Consider the following 14,910-nt stretch of genomic DNA (forward strand, 5'->3'; position numbering starts at 1 on the left):
ATATTACAGTTTCTGTCCTCTCCGTGTCCACACTAAGGTATTCTTGCAGGTATACACACTCAGCTATATGTATTGGATGTGTACGTGGATGTGTATTTTGCACAAAAAAAAAGACCTACTCACAGCTGTGCATGTATATTCAGATTGCACACACAAGGACAAACATGTAAATATGTTCAAAATTGCACAACCTTTAGGTGCAAGCAAACATCTAAGTTATTGTCTCTTCATCCCTTTTGTCAACTCACATGCACGAGCATCAGTCTCAGCTCTGCCATCTCAGGTAGTGCACTTGATCATGACATTTGTTTAACATTCCTCATCCCCCTCTCTCAGCGACACGGCGAAGTGCCGCATACCTCTTTCTCCCGTTGTTTAAACACGCTCGGCGCTTTTCCATCTTTTTTATTAGAAATTGTGAAGTGTGTCATGGAGGCAAACACCGGAGCAGCACGGGAGAGGAGGACAGATAAGCCTTGCAGGACTCACGCTGACTGCTCGAACATGTGTTACCCCGAGGAAGTACTTACCAGAGGAACACACAGATGTGACAGCAACCACGAATATCACCAGTGACCATAAGAGTGACTTCAGTATGTTCCTGAGTTTGACTGCACGTAGTTTTTTTTGCGCGGATGAATCGATGCACGTCAAACCTCCCTGGTGTGATAACCATTAGCACTGGTCCCGCTGGAGGATGTGACATGAGTTGTGAAATCGTGCTGTGTAGTGCGTAGTGGTGGCTGAAATGTGTGAAAATGTGTCCATTTACGCAGAGTTCAAGTGAAGGAAAACAACAGGTGCCAAAGTCTGGTTTTCCTTCAAAGAGCAGGTGAGGATGGCGTCTTCTTCCTGGTAGACGTTTTCTTTTTTCCCTCCTTTTTTTCCCCATCCTCTGTGGTGTCAGGGGAATACTCTTGTGTGGATGAGTTTGGATTTAGATAGGGCTGACATGTGGGTGACCAGGGTATCTAGTATGAAAAAGAGTGAACAGGGCTCTCTTCCAGTTCGCCAGACAACAGGATTGATATGATCGTATGGTTGACTTAATGTAGGGACTGATTTTCTGGGGATTAACTTCTGGGGGCCTCTATTTCTTTCTTTCTTTCCAGTAATAAAACCACTCACTGGCAGTCATGATAAAAGTCTCCCACCATGCATTTCTCTTGCTTGTACATCTTGCATTCGTGCAGGAACATGCACGGCAGCCATTCTTTTTTGTATTCAAATTGAACGCTGCAAGATAAAAATTTGCCTCTCTGTCGACGGGTGGCCGGACCGTTTCTGGGCCCTCTAGCAGACGAAAAACTGAATTTGGATTCTGAATAATTCCTGATAAATGAGAGTGCCAGTGTGCAGAAAGCATGACATGAAAAGTGTCACTCTGTGGCATATGAGGATGGAACAAATCTTGTTCCTTGTTCAGTCTTTTTTTTTTTTTAAGAAACAAACAGCATAAAATTACAAAATGCGTGGTTAATTTCAGTTTTGCAGCAGCATCATACGCATGGTCTCGTATTTAAGGGTTTTGGGGGGGTGCTTAAAAAAAATTGTTGAGTCAGTTTGAGTGTGTTCTGCCTCGGATTTGGTCAATGCGGGCCGTCTGGTTGGCTCTGCTTTTTGAAGGTGGGGTGGCGTCCGATGCGGCCACGGACCCAGGCTGGACAGCAAGCTCGTTTTTGTTCTCCCCTTCACATTGCCAACTCCAGCTGTCACACAGAGGGACAATAGAGAAGAGGAGGGGGTGCTCTCTGAATGGAAAAAATAAACTGGAGAGCCCCCCGTCACACAGCCCCCTCCTCCTCTCCCTCCCCAAGACTCGTCATCTGCATTTGACAGGACCCCCGTTCTCCTCTCTTCACCGCCCCTTTTCTTTTTCTTTCTCCTTTTCTCTCCCTGTGCTCTCCATAATCCCCCTTTCTCTCTCTCTCCCTGCTAAGTGCAGCTGTTGCTCTCCATTGGATCCCCTTTTTTTCAGACTGATTGCTAATTAGGATAGCTTTTTGGTGAGTTTTATCTTTAAAACTTGTTAAACTTGCAATTTTCCTCCCTTTTTTTCCTTTATTCCGGCACATCTCGGAGGGAAGCAGAGAAAAGACGTAGCCAATTATACACAATTTACTTTAGGCTGAGCATTTTTTCAGGCTGCACCCAATGTCCCATGCAGCATTCATATAGCTTACAACTACTGTACTGTGTGGTAGCCTCTTATTATAGTGCTCACTTCAGCTTTGAATGCAAAAGCCTACTTTGAAGAATAGACTGCCCCATCTCCCTTATTCTGCTCACATAACTGAATCCCTGGGAGAGGGAGCAGAGGAAAAGGAGAGCCTGAGAAAACAGCAATTCACACACCGAACACAGAGACCCCTAGTAGCTCAACAAATGAGTGTCTAGCCCTATGTCCATTCATATCGCCCCTCGGTCCGCAAGCCTATTAGCCAGGCATCGCTCCTTGAACATTCACTGTCGACAACATGTGGAGGCATCGCTATAGCAACCAGTGGATATGACATGTGCAATGGACGGGGACTCCTGAGCTGCTGAATATAAGGAGGGGCTCAGCCTTAACTAAATGATCGCAAAAAACCCAACCCCACCACCTCCCCATCTCTTTTCATTGGCACAGAGACGCTGAAAGGACTCACTAGTGGGGCTTCTGCACATTCTTCCGAGGCTCGGAAAATCAGGCGGGCATATCCCACATTCTTCTCCCTTTTCTTATTCTCTCCGACTCTCTTTTTTTTTTTTTTTTTTTTCCTTTTTCTTCATCTTCGTGTTGAAGCCGCGCTCTTTTGTTGGCGCTGGGGGACGCATGGGACCCTCGCAGGGGAACTTTTGGAGAAGCGGACTGAGTGGGCGGCCGGGACGCACAGACGCTTCTTGGAGCTGCGGCGGGCGTCAGTGGTTAACCATGTTCACTGGAATACAAGACACAGCATCCGCCGTTTGCTGCGAAATGTGCGCTCTGCCCCGCGCCGTGGATCTGGGTAATTATCTCCTGGCTTTGAAACGTCTGTCTGTCCTGTTTTTTTTTTTTTTTTTTAAATTGCTGTGTTGCAAGTTCTAATGCGTCAAATGCGTAAAAAGGCGCCCTGAAGGTCCGGCCTTGAAAACTTGTCAACGGTCGTAACATGACGTTGAAAGCTGCTTGTGTTTACGATGTGAATGAAAATGATTTTCGTGTGCAGCAGAATATTTCAGGCGCTCTGGTTTTGTGGTGTCCTCCTGTTTCGTCCTGTGTGCTGCGATAGTCTGCTGCTGGAGATCGAAGCTCCAAAAATCTTATGAAATATGATCCAGCATCGGAGTGTTACAACATGCATGCATCCATCCAAACGTAAGATCATCCAAACAGTCCCGTTAAACTGGAGCTCGAGCCCGGTGGTTTGCTGCGAGCACATCTGGCTGAGGGGGACAAAGTTTGTGTGCAGGTTCATCCAGCCTGGTGCTGCCCGGCAGTGGCCCCAATTCAGAAACCCTGAGAACTGAAAGCTGCTAAATCCGCTCTGTGTTTGCACAAATTATTCAGTTTAGTCATGTGTTCACTTAAAAATAAATAAATAAACGCAGTTATCTTGATCCAATTTAAATCTAATGCAACTGAGCTCTTATTCTATTCTTAGATTTATTTCCAAAAATTCAGAGTGGCATTAAATAGAAATAAAAAAGACATGAGTTTCTCCATCAAATTGCTTTATGTCTTTATTTTCTCAAATAAATAATTATTTTCATTTTAGAGTTTATATGAAAAATAGGCCAATGTCCACCAGTGCTGCATTTACAAAATTTCAACTTTTATCGAGTACTTGGTGTGTCCAGTCTTTTCTAAGATCTATGAAAAATAGCATGAATTATGTGTTGCATGTGTGATCTTTTTTTGTTAATGCCAGGTCTATCAGTCACATTTTATTTCATAGAAACCACTTTATATGTATCTGATTTCAAATCTCTTAAATCTTCAATTGTAGCTCCAAATTACAAAAAAAAAAAAAAAAAACAAAAACACTTTGGTTTAGGGTTAGCTGAGGTTTGGCACTTGTGTGTTTTGGAGGATATCCCTCTTGTACTTCTTAAAGGTATTGTGATGGGAGTGAATGGATAGCCAGCCGCCCCAACAACACCTCTCCGCCTGACCTTTCCTCTATCATTTGAATAATCCAGAACACCGAAATCCATCTGCCCCTTGTCTCCTCTCAGATTGGCTAATTCACCACACAGGGCCAATATGAATAGAAGCGAGGAACAGGAGAGGAAAGTCTGTCAGCGAGTAATAACTCCACTGAGTTTGGATTCTCTTTGGATCCGTGTTGAACATGATTTTAAAGGAATCAAAAAAACAAAAAAGCCATCTTTAAGGTGTAAAGGGTGAATTTTGATTGGAAACACAATTCATGGAGGGGAAAAAAACCCTCAGTAATATTTCATGTGGATCTTAAATTTCAATGCATTATCCTGCGCTAACATTCAGATTAAAATATTTTTGCAAGTTTTGATTATGATAATATTAAGTCTGATTTGTTAAAAAAAATAATTTTCCTGTTTTCAGTTAAAATGAGTCAGTGTTCAAGTGTTTTGGAATATTTTAGTCAGACAAATCTGTTTTTAAGTTGTGCTCCAATTATAGTAAAATAGAATGATTGTAAAAAATAATGTAAAAAGCCTTTAAAAGGAGCAGAACTCTAAAGGCCCATGAAGGTAATTCTTCGCCTCACGTCTCCTCCCTTTTCCTCCTCCTCTTTCCTCTGTCTTTCTGTATCTCCTCTGGTTTCTTTCTAACACGATTACCACCTTCAAAGACTCTTTTTGCTTGCAGTGCATTTCAAGCCTGTTTTCTCCCACAGTGGAAATGCTCTTTATTCATTTCAAGGTGTTTACCTGCATATATATTAAGAGTAGCCACAGATTGTAGGGGGACGCGTCTTTGATTAACTCGAAAAGACTTGTCTTTTCTTTTTCAGACTAGAGAAAATGTTTTAGTCAAAGGGGCTATCTTGGAGTTGATAAGCGGGTTTGGACCAATATGTCTGTAGGGGGCACTTTGGTTTCAGAGACAGCAGTCTTGAAGCACTACACCGATGTGACATGTGTCTACAGTGCAAAACATGCTGAATATTAGATCTAATGAGGGTTTTCAGGTGCTGTATATTCACTCTCAATTATGTGAGACAGGATGGAGGCTGAAATACATTCTCAACAAGTACTCTAGCAAATGAAAATTGTGTTAATTTCTAAATGTTGTTCCTGCTGTCTGTATGTTCATTTGATCACCGAACACAGACGAGCCACTGGATCGAGGCCATTTCTCCCCTGTTACCCGTACGTGAGCCTCTTCAAACCTCTCAGTTGTTGACTAACCTCTTAATGCTTGATTGAAAGTACATGCTCGAGCCACAGCTATTGCAATCAACAGCAACTGTCGTCAGGCCCAACACAGTAATCGAAAAGACCTGGGCATCCGCACAACCGCTAAAACATTGGCAATTACGAGCCACAAGGTCAAACCATATTGTTACTGGTCTGAGGTGAAGTGTCTTGTTTTGAAAATGGTATAACAAGATGTAGCCATCATTCAGCCGGCCCATTAGACCCCTCAGGCTAAATGTCAGAGCTCTGCCATTTTTCTTTTTTTTTATGTTGTAGATTTGATTCACTTCACCCATCCATCTTTCAATATTGCATGCAGACAATTAGGAGCCTGCTGATGTATTTGTGCTCTGTTATTGATATTGCCCTTTTGCAGATGCATAGCTATTGGCATGTATGCAGCTGATAAAATTGGATCAAAGACTGTGGAGAACTGGCTTTTACAGAAACCACATATTTTTGTGTCAGTCATAGAGGACAGAAAGGATGATTTATATGAAGTAGCTTTTGTTGAGAAAATAGTATCTTACTGTTTTTGAGCAAACTAATTTGGCATGATGTCTATATTTTATGCAACCAGCAAAGAAAATCCAGCTACACTTTAGGTATCATTAATTATCCTTCCCAATTATTGCTGCTATTATCGCTGTTATGCTCTCAAAATATTCTGTATTTGTGCGGCCCACAGGGAATTTATCATTACAGTAAATGGCCATGAGTGGACCAATTATCTACACTATAGGCCAGTTCTTTAACCTATGCTGATAAAAATCTCTTAGACGATTTTACAGCACATTAAAAACAATTCTGCCATAGTGAGACAACCCCTATACCTTCCTGTTTGAATTAACATGCAGTGTGGGTGTGAATATTTGAAAAGGCTTTTCTATTCAACTGGTGGTGGATGTATGAAGGTCCAGTCTGGGCTGTGCTTGTGTCTCTACAGTCCTGGTAGCCATTAGCTGTGCGGCTTGGGCCAGGGCCTAATCCAGCCAAACTCAGGACCAGAGGAGCTAATTAAGCACAAGCTTTTAGTATCCCAACCTCCTGTAGCCGCACAGTGCCAGCCCGCCCCATGCCAGCACTAAATGGGGTTGTAAATATCTATAGTGGGCCACAGTGTGGACACAGCACTGAACATGAGCTCATAATAGGGGTTGACTGAGTCTGAATGCATATTATAAGGCCAGTATTACAGCTGGCTAATGAGTGGGGGCGGGTCAGACACTGGTGGTGGGAGGAAGGAAAGAGCGGGAGAGGAAGTGGAGGTAGGTGAGGAAGCAATCACGGCACTGTCTAGTCTTTCACAGGAAAGTCAGGACAAGCCTTCAGGTGAAAATTGATGCACTGCAGACTTGATATGGAGGTTGCTGTAAATCAAAAAAGACCACATCAATCAGAAAAACGACAGAGGAGCATCCTTTACTGCTCTGACAGTGTGTTCTCTCTCTGTGTTTGCGTGTGTCCTCCAGAGGGGCAGCCTGACCCAGATCCCCGTGGTGAAGGAGACCAGGGTGGAGTCGGGCCAGTTCCTGCTGCTCTCCGTCCTCTGCATGCTCTTCATCCTGGTGGCGCTGGCAGTGTCCGCCACTTTCTTCTGCGTGCGCCAGCGCTCCCACGTCCGCATGAAGGAGAAGCTGGCCAGCCTGGGGACTGACACCAGCACCGATGCCACCGCAACCTATCAGGTTAGACCAGCCCCCCTCGCTATGGGCCAATCAGGAGCCGGGACACTTGGTCTGTGCTCTGCCATTGGAAGAACACACACTCTGTTCGGATAGGGTAGATTTTGTTATTGGTTTGTGGGAGTGTGTTTGTTAATGCATGTATGTGTTAGAGTGATTCTCTTCTACCTGGTCTTATGACAGTTTTTGGCTATTGTGAGGTTAGCTTTTTTTGATCTAATTGGTTGTTTTTTTTTTTGCACTAATTGTACATCGGAAACCCTCCTTTTTGTGTTCATATACATAATTTTTATGCTCCTTTTTTCTTACATTTTTGACTTATTGCTCCAACAGATACTCAGTCCATCCAATTATTCAATGCTCACTCTTGCCTGAGAAATGTGTGTGCATCAGTGTGTGTGTGTGTGTGTGTGTGTGTGTGTGTGTGTGTGTGTGAGTGAGAGATAGACAGGGGAACAGGCTGCCACTGTGACCTATTCCCTCTGTTCCTCCAGGGCCATGGGCAGCCAGGGCTGTATTGATTTTCAGCGTTGGGGCTCAGCTGTGCCCAGCATGGCACTCAGAACATATTTATCTGCATGTCGCGTTAACATTTTCAATATTTAATCAGGTTTTCACAGTGCTTCTCGATCTATCGAAAGCTGGAGGTGTTGCAGTGTTATAACAATGGCCAGAGAGAAGCAGAAAAAAGCAAATATTAAAAAATGAATACTTTTAGACATTAAGGTTATGTCCATTTTTGTTTATTATAAATACCTTTTGAAATTTTTAAAAATCTTGCTTTGCTTGTGTCAGATTTTAGGCTATACATGGCACCTGTTCTTTCTCGGTGTACCTTTATTGATGGGATACCTGCTCTGTCAGGTGTTCATGTGGATGTGTTCTCTATTTTTGAGAGATACAGTTGTTTGTGTGCTACAGGGCAGAGATAGTGTTAGCAGCACATACTGTAGACTCTTTCCTCTTGGGCTGTTTTCATTCTTATTAGCAGTCTGAAAGTGGTAGGAGGGTGACGGGGGCAGTGGTCCCACGACCAGTGCTCCTCCCTGGGCTCCATGTGTCTCTCCTCTGACCCTCTCTAGTGATAACTGCATCCCCCTACCTGCTCCTGGGACGATTTCTCCGATCCAGTACAGCACGGTGCTTTGCAGAGATGTTGAGAAGTAGGATGAATTATGAGGTGGACCTGGATATTGCCCTGAGGCCAAGGCCCAGGGCACCACTTCATGGCTCTAATCATTAAAGTCTGACGGCGGGAAAGCTGATCCAAGACCGGGCTTAGAGGGGCCTATGCTCCAGAGGGAAATATCACTATGATGGATCATGAGATAGCATGTGCTTTCACAAGGCATTTTCTCTGGCCTGCCCTGCCCTCCCTGTTATTAATTGTGTATGGAAATGAATTCTGTGGAGATGACTTCGTCTCCCAAACCAAACATGATGAGGTTTATAGATTATGAATTTAACATAGAACAGCAAAAAGTGACCACACCTTATGGAGGAAATCAGGCAAAGTCTGCGACTGTTTGTTTACTCATTTTGTGTATAGAGGGGATAATGCCTAGTCTTCAAATTTTTGATGCCCTGTCTCTGCACTGAGGCATGATGGGAGAAAAGCTGAGTCATTGGGAGAAGTGTAATCTTCATCGCAGTGGGTCTTTTAGCAAGTCTCAGAAACCTGGAGATATCAATCAAAATACAGGATTATACTTTACAATTGTGCCAATGCATTTTTATCTCCTTTGGTTCTCTATGGTTATACATTCACAGTGGAACTCCTATTTGATTGATGGATAGACCCTCTTATGTTTCTATCTTTACAAATTCTTCTTTTTCAAGAATGTAGTATTTGCTCTATAGAGCTTGACTGTGCAGGATATTACTTGAAAAGATCTTTTTTTTTTGACAACTAAAAGATCCATTCTTAAACAATGAAGACAGTCACTGTGTTGCAGCCAGGTGTGGCATTCTAAATTTATTCTGTAAATTCTGTAAATTGTGTAGGTTTCCTCAACCATGTATTTTTGACATAATTAGTATAAGCTCCATAATCCATGAGGATAAGCCATTAATCTACAGGCAAGTGAGGACAGATCAAGTCAGCCAAGATACAGGATTTTACAAGGTGCATTTACAGAACTCAGCCCCAAACAGCAATGATAAGCACATAACCTACATAAAACTATTGTTATGTGCATGAAAAGGAGATAAATACATGAAACCTTGCAAAGAGTCTGGAAGAAAACTGCATATCTTATGATCAGTGCTTCACTATTATCTCCTGTAATCCCCAGGAGCTTTGTCGCCAGCGTATGGCGATCCGGACATCGGAGCGTGTTGAGCGACCGGAGACCCTGCGCCACTCGCGGCTCAACAGCGTCTCATCTCAGTTCAGCGATGGCCCCGCAGCCAGCCCGTCCACCCGCAGCAGCACCTCCTCCTGGTGTGAAGAGCCAGTGCCATCCAACATGGACATCTCCACTGGTCACATGATACTGGTAAGGAACTTACTTTGACTCCAGAAACAATGTGAGTGATGATTCATGTGGTGGGGGAAATTGGCAAGGGAGGAGAATAGATGGAAGTTGGTTAAGGTGTGGTTTGTTGTCAGGACCTCAGAGACCTTTGTGGTTCTTGCCATCAGGCTGTTACTAAGCAACCACAACATGTCATGTCTCACTGACGATGCATTAAAGCTGCCAGGGTGGGTTTAGTGTAGTTTTAGAAACTCCAGTGCTTTACGTAAGAATAGGTCATAAATCATACATCAGTGGTTCCCAGTCAGGGCTACTGATACCCTAAGAGGTACTTCTACAGTTGCCATCGGTTACATGACCTGTAGAGTTGCGAAATTAATTTGAAAAATAGAAATAAGGATGAGAAGCTGAAGCAGTTTGCTAAAATTAATGAATAACACCTTTGAATAGTTAGCTAAAAGTAGGATAAACAGTTGAAATAGTTGGCTAGAAGTCATGGCTAAGCAGTTGAAACAGTTAGCTTAAAGTAACAGTTGAAATAACTAGCAAAATGTAATGAATGAATGGTTGAAATGTAGTTGGCTAAAAGTCATGGCTAAGCAGCTAGAACAATTTAAAGTCCTTATAGTAAGTGACAAAAGAATTAAATAGTTGGCTAAACGTTTGAAATTGTTAGCTAAACAAAATGGATAAACGTTTGAAATTGTTAGCTAAACATAATGGATAAACGGTTTAAATTGTCAGCTAAACGTAATGGATAAACGTTTGAAATTGTTAGCTAAACATTATGGATAAACGGTTTAAATTGTTAGCTAAACGTAATGGATAAACGGTTGAAATGGTTAGCTTAAAGTAATAAATACATGGTTGAAATAGCTAGCTAAACATAATGGATATACAATTGAAAGAGATAAAAGTAATTGTCAAAATGCTTGGCTTAAAGTAAAGGGCGGTTGTAATAGTTAGCTAAAAGTAGTGGATAAATGATGAAATGGCTAAAAGTAATGGTTAACCAGTTAAAAGCTAAAAATAAGGGATTAATATCTCCTGCTACTCCCAGTGATGTAGTGCAAAAGTAAGCTCGACCAGGCTGAACTAATGACAGTTCAATTCTATGAAAAAACATAACAACAAACAGTTTTATATAATTAACAACCCCAATTTTAAAATCAATTAAAATGACACATTTGGAACATGACAGGTGGGGTCAGTGTAGGCGTAATTGTAGAACTGTAGAGGCCTTTAGGGATACGTCAGACAGAAAAGGTTGGGAATCACAGATGTACGGGAATAGGCTCAAGCATAGCTTAAAGTGTGTGCTTTTAAAACTCCCTGTGTCTATGAATATGCTAGGCCCTGTGCTGAAAACCAACAGCTTGATTTCTCTCTGTTTATCTGTTTGGATGTGTCTCTTTTTCATCCGTCTCACCTCGTCCCCCTCAGAACCCTGTTATCATTTGGGTTTGGTTTTTTTTTCATCACTCTTCCCGCTGTTTTCTCCCTTTTGCTTTATCTTGGCTCTGTTGTCTTCATTTTTTCTCCTCCAACTTTTTCCTCCCTTTACTGTGTCATTTTCTCTCTTTATCATTCCGTCCTGCTTCTCTCCCCACTGTCGTTTTCATCTTTTACCCCCTCCGTCTCTCTCTCTCTCTCGCTGCTGCAGCAAAATAAGGCAGACATTGTTTTGCGTGATGGGAGCTGCTCAAAACTGGAATATCATTATCCAACTGATTCTCATTTGGATGTTTTAGAAATTTTGCTAGGTTTTTATTTTGGTTGAAAAAGCTTTTGGTTGCCAACGCTTCCACAAACACACAATGGATTGTTTTAATTTTGCACAACTTTCGCTTCATTCATTTGAGACAAGCTTGATAAAAGAGATGGATAGATGCCTTGCAGTGTTTCCATTAATGGAGAGAGCATTCATCACACTGCATGTCTAGCTTTTATATTGGGAGGCTATAATGAATGAGAGTGAATCTGAGTAATGCCTTGTATTGGTGGTAATAGATGGGTTTTGTTGCACTCGTCAAGGCTTGTTTGTGAAGCCCCTTTTGAAAACATTGACAATAGAAAAGCATTTAGCCCTGCAATAACAAAAAAGGCACTGTGAATCATTTCTAGAAGCTGTTATTATTAGCCCCAGTTTCTTCACAGCAGCAATGCAGGCATTGCAAAGTAGAAAGGTAAAACACACAGGGACCTTTACTTCTCTTTCATGCCATGATTGACATGGAGATGTCCTTCTTTAAAATTCCACCACCATCTCACATGAAACCATGTGTGAGATTGCCTTGTTATCACTGATCTCAGACCTATATTTTCCCATCTCAGCTCTCCTCTCCTCTCATCTCCCCTCTCTCGCTCTTTGGAGCTCACACCGTGTGGAGAAGGATGATGAATACATGGCTTTCCAAAGCACATATGCTGGGGGTCCTTTTTTGAAGCGCAATCACCTCTCTCACACACACACACACACACACACACACACACACACACACACACACACATGCAGTATACACAACCACTATGCTACAGCGATAGCTTGGTTCCATCAGGATAAATGAACTATGATGTTGCACCCCGCTGTTCAGCCCACCTCAAGACTTAAAAAGTCTTGCATAACGACTTCCAACTTCTAAACTGAAATTGGATGCCGCTTTGTGCTGAGTCATCTGTTGAATTTTTTTCAGAATTATGACACAGCTCTACTGTCTTACATTTTCTGTCTTGTCCCTTTTGCCATTTTTAGCGGCAGAGTGGTGCTGCAACAATGCAAACATTACGTACTGAATGATTATGCACCTCAATAATGATGAGCAGATGTAGCATGGAAGTACGTGTAGCAGTATTTGCATGCTCATTGTTGCAGTGCTAAGTCTGTTCAGCACCATGGACAGCACTTTACAGTCACAGTACTTGTTTTTCCTCACAAGTATGTTAACCAAAAATCATCTACTGTCCAGAAACAGGGTCAAAATGTTGATACAGTTGCTGTTGCTCTGGTGTTCCCTTGGCTTAATCACCTCTCTAATGAAAAAAAAAGAAAATAAATCAATAATTATGTAGCCAGGGGCTCTTTTTCATTATGTTGACTAGTTATTGTTAATTTGTTTTGCTGTTGAAATGATGAATTATTCACTCAAAAAGAAAACAGACTCAGGCAAAGGAAAATAGCCACTGACTCATGCAACACGCTCTTGCCCTCAGTGGCTTTTAATCACATTTTTAAATTTAGTTTATGAGCAATTCACATTCCATTTAAGGCCAAACAAATGTGTTCTTTTAATTTAGCTTTTATTAGTCGGACAAAAAACGGCCTATTAATACATTTTTTTCACCTCTCCCCACCGTTTATCATATCATAAAGCTCCCTGTACAAACTGTTACCAGTATTGTTCGTTTTAATTTGACAGCAGAGCTTGACAGTAATGTGTTACCTGTTGTGTCTGGCTCCCCTGGTTGTCCCTTCATCCTGATTTCACCCGGCACCCTCTGCTGCCGAGGAGACTGCTTAGGAAGGATTAGACATTGTTTCCCTGACACCCAGGCCTCCCATCCCAACCCTCTGATTGGCAGACATAATCCCCCCATTCACTAAACCTTCGTTACCCTGTCTCTGGAATACGCCATGGTCCACTGCCTCCCCCTAGGAACGGGAGGGCTTGATAAGGGCCTGCTGGCTGCATTGCATTAAGCTGCGAAAATATGAATTTGGAATGCAATCGATTCAGGGCATCGTTTGAATAGAATGGGATGCAATTCAGAGTGGATTTATCAAGTACATGGAGATGTAATATTGGTAGGGGAGGTGGAATGCTGTCAGGCTGGCAAGCAGAGAGTACTTGTACAGGGTGACAAGAGCATAGTGGTGACAGGCTCTGTCAAGTGGCCATAATGGCATGCTGTCATTTCCCTGGGAAGACAGCACTGTGTGTCTGTGTAGGCGATGCACAACAACACACATGCAAATATACGTTTGTTGCCTGCTATTAGAATTGACATTATCTAGATTTTTTTATATAAATATATATATAATTGAGTTTTTTGCATGCATAAAATTAAAAGCTCAAACAGGTATGGTTCAAAGTATAACCTAGACATCTATAGTAGCATTTGAGAAATATCACTTTATGTCATTAATGCATTCAGACAGAACACATTGTGCTTTTGTGTTATCTCATTATGCAGCTGCATTAATCGCAAGAGTTGCTTTTTTTGTTCTCAGTGTGGCTTTTAAGACCTTAGTGGCACCTTTGGTGCCGTATCTAACAATAAACTTTGATTTCTATTGTCTGTAGGATTTGTAATGTTCTTACATGCGTGCATGCAGGGGATGTCTAAATTTGTGAGCCATCAAAGGGTAATTGCCTATTATGTGTTGGACAAGCTTATTTGTGATTATCATCTAGGTAGGAATTGTATATATGCTGCAAAGGCTTGAATTTCCCTTTTGACAGACAGGAGTGAATAAGTCGGCTGTAACAATGGAGTGTCACCTCTCTGCTCCGTCTACCTATACTGCCTTTAATATGGGATAAAAAACCAGCACATCTGGGTATCACTTTCATTGTATTAGCCAGCTGATCCCTGACATCAGTTTATGAGTCTGTAATCTTCTGCCTCACACAATAGCGGACTAAACCATTTAACCCCATCGGGAGGGGAGCTATGATACAGGAGCGAGGGCGAAACACGGCGTTACGCTAAAAAAGACTGTCTTGCCAGCTACAGCCTCTAAGCTCCCTAAGACTTGCCCTGGTTTGGGAGAACACACACACACACACACACACACACACACACACACACACACCCACCCACCCACACACACACAGGCCTCTTCCCCTCCCCCTTCTCTTTTTCCATCTTTGTCTCTCTAGCGAATTCAATTTTGTCTTCTCCAAGCGACGGCTTAAATGCAGACAATCTTATCAGGGGCTGTGCAAGCAGTGAGGGACGTGATTGAAACACCCCTGAAGTATTTCCAATGCAGACAAACCTTTCAGGAGTCTTAATTGTGTGTGATTTTTTTTTTTCTCTTTGTCAAACACACATGCACAAACACACAAACACACAAACATGCAAACATTACCACACCTTCCCCACCTAGACCTTCAGCAGCCTCCTCCTCACCCAGTTCTTACACTAGCGGCTTAGGACAATAACGCTCCATGACACCTGATCATTGCTTTAATAACAAATGCTGTTGTCAAGGGTTTAGTGTTTTGCTCCAGTTTAGCTCATGGCGAAGAAAATATTATGAAAAAATAACAACAAGGTATCTCAAGCCAGCTATGATATGGTGAAAATGAATTGTTCTCATTTAATTAATTCAAATTTTGTGCAAAAACAAACACAAAATGTCTTTTTACAGCCAGAAT

The 14,910-nt window shown here is 42.2% G+C and overlaps 1 protein-coding gene across 1 annotated transcript in view; it reads left to right on the plus strand.

The window, feature by feature from the left end:
* Nucleotides 1–14,910, plus strand: part of ptprn2 (protein tyrosine phosphatase receptor type N2) — a 123,445-nt gene that overhangs the window by 89,121 nt on the left and 19,414 nt on the right. Inside the window, exons 12-13 of the mRNA XM_041961624.1 lie at nt 6,840–7,055; nt 9,347–9,550. Of these exons, the coding sequence (XP_041817558.1) occupies nt 6,840–7,055; nt 9,347–9,550 (420 nt within the window). The remainder of the gene's footprint in view (nt 1–6,839; nt 7,056–9,346; nt 9,551–14,910) is intronic.

Source organism: Chelmon rostratus, chromosome 20 (assembly GCF_017976325.1).
Source record: "Chelmon rostratus isolate fCheRos1 chromosome 20, fCheRos1.pri, whole genome shotgun sequence".
NCBI classification, from domain to species: Eukaryota; Metazoa; Chordata; class Actinopteri; order Chaetodontiformes; family Chaetodontidae; genus Chelmon; species Chelmon rostratus.